At 17.2% G+C, this 10,833-nt stretch overlaps 1 protein-coding gene across 1 annotated transcript; it reads right to left on the reverse strand.

Moving 5' to 3' along the window:
• Positions 1-9,260: 9,260 nt before the first annotated feature.
• Positions 9,261-9,428, reverse strand: BGW36DRAFT_309882 (uncharacterized protein; the record flags this gene model as incomplete). Its single annotated transcript, XM_046212446.1, has 1 exon — positions 9,261-9,428. A coding segment is annotated over one exon (168 nt), but the record flags the coding sequence as incomplete, so codon positions are not given.
• Between the last annotated feature and the right edge of the window lie 1,405 nt (positions 9,429-10,833).

Here is a 10,833-nt window from a genome sequence, read left to right on the forward strand (position 1 = left end):
TTATATAATCTTATTTATAGTATTGATTTATTAATAGTTTAATAGATTAAACTAAAAAAACTATTATATTAATTTAATAATAGTCTTAAAATAATCTATTAGATTAAATATATTTAAATTTATTTTAATTATTTTTATAAGAATTTTATAATTTATAATCTTCTAATTCTAATATATTAAACTCTTATAGATTAACATTCTAATATCTAATAATATCTAAATTAGATAGTAATTTAAATTATATTATATATTATCTATATAAATATATACTTTTAATTAATTTTCTAAATTTATCATATAAAGATTAAATTAATTATTAATTTTAATTCTTTTTATTTTTTATTACTACTCTTTTTCTATACTAAGTTATAGATTATATTGATTTATAATTTTAAAAATTAATTCTTTTTTTAGATCTATATTAATTTTAGATCTCTCTTAAGCTAGATAATATATATTTTTAATAATTTATTTTATTTCTTAAATTTAATTTAATTATTAATATATAGCTTTAAATATATTACTCTTTAATTCATTATATATATTATAAATAAATAAACTTTAAGATTATCTATCTTATTTATAATTAATATATAGAATTTAATAATCTTAAAATATCATTATATATTATTATTTATTTAGATTTTTATTATAAATAATATCATTTAATTCTTTCTAAAAACTCTATTTCACTTTATTTAAAATATAATATTTAATAGATATATATTATTAATTAATATATTATTTTATTAATTAGAATTACTTTATAATTCTTATATTATAATTATATTAATCTTTATAATCTAAATATTTTATAAAAATATTATTATTATTTTATTTTTTAATTTATTTATATTATATTAGATAATCTTAAATATTTTCTTATTTATTAAAGCTAAATTCTTTAATAAAGCTATTTAATATAGAGCTAAAATTAAAAATTAATTAGATAATCTTTATAATATTATTTAGATTGATAGCTTAACTATCTTAATAGACATTAAATTTTTTAAGTATATAATATATTTCTAATTTATAATTAATAAAATTTAATTCATCATTTAATATTAAACTATTAAATATAATATTATTATTAATTAATATTATATCTAGATTAATTATAAAAGAGATTAAAAATAGTTCTAATTTAATAAATAAAATTTATTATATTATTTAACTCATGATTATTTAATAATTAATAATATAGATATTTTAATTAAAATAATTATAATAATTATATCTTTTCTTATATTGATTTATTAATAATTAATACTTATTTTAAAGAATCTATTTAGATTATTTAATATTATTATTAGCTATTCTTAATACTAAAATCAAATATTGATTAATTTAATTATATAGCTTATTAGCTCACTTACTAACTTATTGATATTATTAAGCTAATTAATTTATTAATATTTAATAGCTCTATCTTCTTTTCTATAACTAAGAATTTAGATTTAAATAGTCTTTTATAAATTCTTTTATTCTTAATTACTAATATAATAATCTTTTAGAATAATATTACCAAATAAAAATAATTATATTATTAATAATAAAAGCTTATATTAATCTAAAATTAGTAATAATAAAGATAATGTTTTTAAATATAAATTTTATAAAATTCATAAAGATTAATAGCTTTATATAATCTAAAATTTAATATAAAGATTTATAATTAATAATAATTTTTTTATATAATTTAATATTTTATAATCTTCTTTATAGTTAATATATTTAAGATTAACTTTCTTATCTTTAATAAATAAATATTTTTAGAATAGATATCTATTAATATAGATACTATATATATATTTATTAAATAGATATTAAATTTAGATATATTTAAATTTTTAATACTTAATATATATCTTATATTATTTTTTTTTATAAAAGATTATAATATTATAACTTTATACTTTTTAAATAATACTCTTTTAGATTACTTTATTTATAATAAAAGAATTTATAAACTTTATAATTAATAATTTTTTTTATTTTTTTTTATATAATTAGATTAGTTAATTTATATAAATAATATTAATCATTAATCTTTAAATATATTAATTTTAAACTATAAATTTAATAATAATATTCTTTATAATCTTTTTAATTAAAAATAGTAATTTAATATTAATTTTATAAACTATAATCTTTTAAATAGATATTTTAATATATACTTTACTCTTAAATATTTTTATTTATATATTTATTAATATACTTTTTTAATATCTTAATCTTAGTTATATAGTCTATTTATAGACTAAGATTTCTAAAGAATAGCTAATATATAATAATAATAAAGTAATAATTAATAAAAATAAAAATTAATATTTTTTTTACTATCTATATTCTTATTTATTTAATTCTTTTTATAATATTAATTGGTTTACTTTAATAAAGTTCTTTCTATATTATAATATCTTATATTTTTATTATAATTTTATAATTAGATTTTAATTTTATCTAAATTATTCTAAAGATTAATAAATCTATATTTTAAAATAAAGATAAAACTATATTATATAGATCTATCTATCACTTTTATATCTAAAGACTTTTTTTAAAAGAAAATACAATTAAATTATAATATTTTAATAATATTATTACTAAACTTATTTAATTATTTATAAATTTAGATAATTTTTTAATAGATATTATAAAGAGCTTTTTTTATATAGTTTTTAATAATCTAAATGAATAACTAAATATTATTATTAAAATAGTATATATTATTACTATCTTTTATATAAAGAAGAATTTTCTAAACTATTTTAGCTAATTTCTTTATACTGATAAAATTTATAAAATAGTAATTTAATCTATTCAATATGTTTTATAAAAATGAATTTTTAGTGATTTAAGGCTTCAATCTCATATTTTAGATTTTTATTATAATTTAATCTAATACTATTAATATTAAATTGTAGCGCTTAGAATTAATTATAATTAAATAAATTCTAAGCTGAGTCCGGCTTGATTTGGGCGGGCAATTTCAAAAATTCGATCCACACAGAAAGAGTTGTTTTTCATATATATATAATATATTATATAAATTCTATAGATAATCTTTTCAATTCTATAAAAATAATTAATTATTTATATAGATCTAAATCTATTAAAAATATTATTTTATAAATATTATCTTTAAAAATTTATAAATTATAATATCTTTATTTAATATTAAATATTATTATATATTTTATTCTTTATAATAAATCTTTTTTATTTTTAATATAATATTTTATTTATATTATTTTCTATTTTTATATTTAAATCTTAATAATTAATTATTATTTTTTTATTTTTATTTTTTTTATTAGTAAATATATCTATTATTAAGTTTTTTATTTTTAACTTATAAATATATTCTATCTACAAAAATTTCTTAATCAATTCTTATTTAATTTTTAATTTATTTTATAATTTTCATTATTACTTAACTTATTTTAGAATTACTCTTAATTTAAGTAATATCTTAATTTTATATTCTTTTATATAAATTAATAATCAATAATTTCTTTTTATAAATAATTTAATAAAATTATAATATTTTTTTAATAATTTCTTAAATATCTCTTTAAGTTTCTATTTATAAATCTTTTTAAATTTTAATTAGGTTTATTTAATTTTTTATTCTATTTTATTAATTTTTTTAATAACTATTATCTTTAGTTACTATTTCTTTATTTTTTTATTTTTTTATAATATTTTATTGTTTATTATTATTATTTATTTTCTTTAATTAATTATTAAATTCTATTTCTTTAATTATATTATTCTAAGAATTATATTATATTAATTATAATTTAAAGATAAAACTTTAAAATATAATATTAATAATATATTTTTTAATTATATAATTATATCTTTTATTAAATATCATTCTATTGATTATAAATATAATCTATTATTATATAATCTATTTTTAATATATTTTAATAATCAGATAAAAAATCATAATTTAAATAATTAATTATAATTTTTATATTACTTATCTATCTAATCTACTAAAATTTAAAGAGATTTTAATATATTTTTAAGAATAAAATCTAATTATAGTTAAAAATTCTTTTATATAATTTAATTATTTAAATAAAAATTAGAATAGATTTATACTAATTTAACTATAATTAGTAATTCTTTTTTAGTATAATTTAGTTTTAATTTAGAGAGCTAAAACTATTCAGTTTTCAGTTCTAATTCTAATATTAGGGAATAAACCGAACCAACCCACTTTTGAATTTAGTTCAGAAACTCAGGACCAGAACCGAACCAAATGACAGCCTAATAGTATTTTCTTTATCTTTAATAATATTTTTATTATTTATTTTTAATATTATAATAATCTTTATAATTAATTTCTAAAAATTCTAAAAAATTTTTTAAAATTTATTTTTTTTTAAAAAATCTTTTTACTATTATTCCTAGAAAGCTATTTTCTATTTTTAAATTCTATTTTTATCTTTCTTCATTATGTATAACAAACTATTATAATAATCATTTTTAAAGTAATTAATTAATAGATTCTATTAATTTTAATTTTTAAAAAATATTTAATTCTTAGTTTAAATCTTTATAAATTATTTTTTATTCATTATCTTAAAATATTAAATTATATTGAATTTCACTTTTTAATAAAAATTATTGATATTTAATTTAATAATATATTAATTTATTATTCTTTATTTTTTTAATAATTATATACTTTTTTAATCTATATCTTTTTTTCAAATTATATCTTTCTCATATATTTCTAAAATATCTTTTAAATTTTTTAAAATTTATTTATTATAATATAATCTTTTTTAATTTATATTTAAATTCCTAATTTAATATTTTATTTTATATTTTTTTATATTTTTTATATTTTTTTATATTTTTTTCTTTTTTTATTATTATTTATTTTAATATCTTAATAAATAATAAAAAATTATAAATTAAAGATTACTACTTTATAATAATCAATATTATTAGATTTTTATTCTTATCAATAGTCTTTTATAAAGTATCTTTTTATTTATATTAATAATAAATCTTTTTTTTATCTTTAATTCTATTTTTTTATTAATAATAATATTTATTTATATCTTAATATCTCTATCTTAATTATATTATAATTATTTTAATTAATAGCTATATAATTATTTATAAATTATTAATTCTTTATATTGTTATGATCGGCATAAACAGGAATTTATAGTATCATTGAACGAGAATTCTAAATATGAGGAAAGAATTATGTACAGCTACACATATTGTGAATAGATGACTAATGTGGGAACACATATCACATGGCACATATCTCACTAGTCCTAGCCTTAGCTATCTTAATTATTTAAGATAATCAAGGTATTAATCTAGCTATTATATTATTATTTTTTTTAAAAAAGATATGACTATTTTTAGCTATATAATTTTAGTATTCTATATATATTAGATTATCATTTAAATAATTCTTTAAGAATTTATTATTTATAGCTATTATTAATTATATCTATAGATATTTTAAAGATTCTAATTTATTTAAATATATATTATAAAATTATTATATTAAATCTAATATATTTTTAAAATCTAATATAAAATACTATATAGTAGTAGTAGTAGTAGTAGTAGTAGTAGTAGTAGTTCTCATTGACCTGTTCTAACTAGCTTCCATACTATCACTGCTATACAGGGTTAGGCTTTAGCCTGTAGGGTCTCTTAGACTAAGTATAGCATCTATACTACATTATAACATAGCTCAGAGAATATATCATAGAAAAAGAATTAAGCTAATCTATAAATAGCTAGCATATATTAAAAATTAATAATATAAATAATATAATTTTTAATTCTTTATTATTTTCTTTATTTTCTTCTTATATTGTGCTTTTTAATGTTTATTTATAATTTTATTATCTATTAATCTATTACTATCTATCTTGTTTTTTATTATATATAGATCTATTATTATCTATTTTATTTTCTTCTATCTATTTAGCTAGACCTCTATTACTCTTAATTCAGTATTTAATATATTAATTTATTCTTTAAGCTATTTTTATAATATTTTATTTCTCTATCTTATCCTCTTAATTTTTATCTATAGATAGAATATTTATACTATAATTAGTTTTTATTAATCTTAAGTAGAGTCTATATATTAATATCTATTTTATTTATTTTTATAGATAAAATTATATTTAGTATCTTTATTAAGAGTTTTAGGTTATATATTTTAAATTTTTTTTTATATTACTTATATATTTAGTATTTTAAATTTAATTATTTAGAATTGATCTAAAATTTTTATAATTATAAATTATATTATAATAGCTGCGATTTCCTTACTGCTGAAAAATGTATTAAATTTAAACTAGATTAATATCTAGATCTAGCGCTTAATATATTCTCATAGTTTTTGTTATTATTGGGAGTACTAATAGCAGATTAATATAATATATTTCAGAGTTTGACTTTTACAGCCGCAGAGACATTGAGGTGAGTCCCAATAATTGATTTATCAGAGGTAGTAATTCAGGCTGACGCACCCAGTGTGTAGTTGGATTAATATTGAGGCGGTTGCCTTTCGCAGACCGCCCTAGTAACGCCTATATCTCAGTCTGGTTTTTATTTATTATAATGATCATTAAAGATTAATTATATTTATTTTAATATTTTTCTATAAAGACAATTTAAAATATAGATGATTATATTAATATCATTTTTAATTTTATTAATTTCTAATTAAGCTTTATTTTAGATTATAGATATTAATATTTTTAATAACTTTAATATTTATAAGAAGCTAAATCTCTAACTAATTGATATATTTTTATATTATCATTATAACTGTACAATACTTATTATTAATTCATTTACTAATAATCTAATTATTATTAATATTAAATACTATTACTTACTTAATAATTTCTAAACCTTTATTATCAAAATATATATAATAATTTATCTAAAATTAAAAAGTCACTTAAAATATTCTATTAATATAATAATAAATAGTTTTAAAATAAAATAATTTTATTATAAAACTAAGAATAATAAAATAAATTATTAAAATACTAATAATAGTATATTATTTAAATATAAATAATGAATTATTATATTTATTTAATAAAATTAATAATAAATTTATTTTAAAACTATTTATTATTATACTTAATATAATTAAATATTATTTTAATAGTATTTATTAGTTCTTCTATATTTATAAATTAACTATATATATATTATAATATATATAATATATTTAACTTTTTAGTTTTAAAAGATATTATTCTCTTATTCTAAATTATCATTTTATTTAAATTGTATAAATTTAGATTTAATCAATAGTGATTAGAGTTAGTTTATATTGAACTAATTCTTAGTCAAATCCGGCCGTGTTTGGGCGTAGAATTTCAAGAATTCGATTCCGCGAGAAAGAGTTGTTTTTACTACTACTACTACTACTACTACTATTATATTATTTTTTTTATAATTACTTTATTAGCTATATGAGAGCTTGTAAATTTAATAACTAATAAATGAAATTTATATTTTAGCTTTATTAATTAGCTTAGATATATAATTTTGATTTCTTTCTCCCATAACGTATTCCACGGGCATTTGGAACACACGGGTATTTGGAACACCCACCCGCACCTCTACATATTGAAGCAACCCAGATTCATAATTAACCATAGAAAATTGCATATAATTCTATATAGAATTATTCTAACATAATATACGATTATATTCTATTTATCTATAATTTATACATTTAGATAATGTACACTTATGAGGCTAAAAAGCCTCAACCAAGATAGTTAATTAATTAGACAAATTATCTTTTTAAAATACTATAATAAGCTTCTAATCTTTAGTAATAATTAAAATATTCTTATTATAAAATAATCTTAATTAATATTTCTTTTTTTACTTTTATATTTATTTATTACTTATAAATTATGATTTTTCTTTACTAAAATCACTACAGAATATATTACTAATAAATATTTTTTTATTAACTAATTAAAAGCTTAATTTATAAATAAAAAAGAGCTTTTAATATATTATTTTAAATATTATTTTATTAATTTAGTTTAACATTATAAAGTCTAAATATTATAAGATATTATAAGTAAAGTATTACTTATTAATAAAATATCTAGCTTTAAGATCTTTAGAATAAAAATTCTAATAATAATTTTTAATCAAGATAGAATAAATTTAGAATTAAATAATAAAATATTTATATAAAAGAAGCTATTTATAATATTTTTAATAGAATAAATCTCTATATAGATTACTGATAATATAATAAGAAAATTATATTTATTAATATAATTAATACTACAGTATATTTAATCCTTAATAACATATTCAAAACAGTATTTAAAAATAATAAAAATATTTATATTAAGTGATTATAATAAATATAAAGAATATAGAGATATATATACAGAGATAATATTATTATTATAATAATATTGATCTTATTTAATATTAAATAGCTACTATAACTATTTAATATTAATAATTAATACTTTCTAACTGTATAAAGCTTTATTAATTTATTAAATATATTTTAAAGTTAAAGTAAGTTAATTTCATTCAATATTTAGCTATTTAATGATTATATTATTGATTAATTAAATAATAAACTTAGATAAATATATTAATCAGTCTATTTATTGTCAAAAGTTGTCAACAACTCATCTCAAGATCGGAAATCTTAGAGGATATTCTGCTAATACAAGATAAAAGAGTTGTATAAGAATAATAGTAGTAGTAGTAGTAGTAGTAGTAGTAGTATTCATTCACCTGTTAAAGCTAGCTAACTGATAATGCTGCTATGCAGGGATACTCTCTAACCCGCAGGAGCTATATATAAGAGTGGTACAGCCATAAGCAGCGCAGCCAAAAAGCTGAGCTGCAGAAGAATTAAAGCTATTAAGATAATCTAAATTAATATAAACTAATCAAATAAGTAAACAAGTTAAACAAATGGAATAGAATAAGTGAAAATATTAAAATCTAATACTCTATTCTTCTTACATTCTCACTGTCTCACTATAATATACCCACGTAGCCCAGCTCGACTCTACACGCTCCCTGATATATCTATAGGGCCCAGCTCATGTCTTATCCTATCAATGCTCTATATTACAGTTTCTAAGCTATCTTTTATGCAGATATTAGTCTAATAGGCAGCTAGATCAATCCTGAGCGCTGACCGCTAAGTGTATAAATCTTGATGTGAATACATTAATATCCTAATGAATACTATTTTCTGGATTAACTGTCTCTATTGCATATAGATTAGTTACTTGAAATTGACTAAGCAGCCTGGTATTATATACAAATTTAGCGATACTGACTGCTGTGCTTTTCTTCAACAATAATTTCTTCATTGGCGCGTCTCTGCGCACCTCTTGAATCCGCTTTCACATCGCCTCATGTTCTTCCTCATGTAATTGACACTTTATTAGAATATGGTGTGGTGTCTGTTCCAACAGATTGTATAGATACCAAGGCGAGTCTTATCTGTTAATTCGCTAGAGGTATTAATTCAGTCCAATAATTCCCAAATACATCTGTACTAATATCAACGATGAGGCCTTATATACTCCCTTCTAGTAATTAAATATATATTTATTTAGCTTTGAGATGAGGAGTCTTATAGATTTATCTGCTTTTCCTTTCTTTTATATCTGCGTCCAGGCATCTTTTACTGCCTAATAAATCTATTACTTTGCTGCCAAGACCAGCTATATCCAGTATTCTCCTAGTCTTATTTCTTTCTTTACTCTCTCTATAGCAGCATGTTTTGTTGTTTGGTCTACTGCCTCATTCCTATCTACTCTTTCGTGGTCTGGAATCTATTATAAGGTGATATTGAGGCCTGTTTTATACATCATATTAAGCAGGCTTAGACAGTCCTTAATCTAGGTCTAGCTTAAAACTATGTATGGATTAAGTAGCATTTTTAAGACAGCTTGACTGTCTAAGAAAATCATTATTTTATGTCAGCTTCGCATCTGTCATTGAGATTTATTATTAAGTCATTAAACAGTCTATAATATTATATAAATTCTTTCTACCTCTGCTGTGTACACTGTCGTCATGCCTTCTATCCCTAGATACCTGACTATCTATGACCCTGTCTTTAGCACATATATAGCCGCCCTGACATATCCCATATATCTGCTCCCATCGGTATAAATCATTAATGACAGATTTTCGTATCTTTGAATTAAGTTATAATTTAAAATTGCTTCCTTACATTCCTAGATAATCATCTTTGAAGACATCTGCCATGGCGCTTTAATATATGCTTAATAGCTCTCCCAATTCCTTAGTACGGTTTCTAAAAAAACCCTTAAGCAACCATTTTTCTTCTAGACCTGCATTTTCATTGATATATATCCACTAAGTTTGAGTTTATTGTCTAACCGCTTATATAGTAGTTCCATAGAGATTACTTATCATAATCCTATTCTAATCTATAGTGTAGTTTTCTTTACTAACTAATCTATCTAGAACTTTATAGATAATAGATATAATTTCACATTAAATACTTCAGCTATAATGGTTTGAAAGACACTACTGATTAGATATACTGCATGCTTTTATATACCTATAAATTAGCTTAATATCTTATTCGCTTCCTTTTTATTAGTAGATTGATATCATACTGTTATCCTATAGAGCATCTGTAGTATCACTATTACGCGATAGATGTAATGCATGCTGATGAGTGTTATACCCTATATAAATCCAGTTAATCCTTAAAATACCTATAGGCTGATGTTTACCTTAGCCACTACCTTTTCTTTATAAATTCTG

The sequence above is a fragment of the Talaromyces proteolyticus genome (assembly GCF_021365285.1).
Source record: "Talaromyces proteolyticus strain PMI_201 chromosome Unknown BGW36scaffold_24, whole genome shotgun sequence".
Taxonomy (NCBI): domain Eukaryota; kingdom Fungi; phylum Ascomycota; class Eurotiomycetes; order Eurotiales; family Trichocomaceae; genus Talaromyces; species Talaromyces proteolyticus.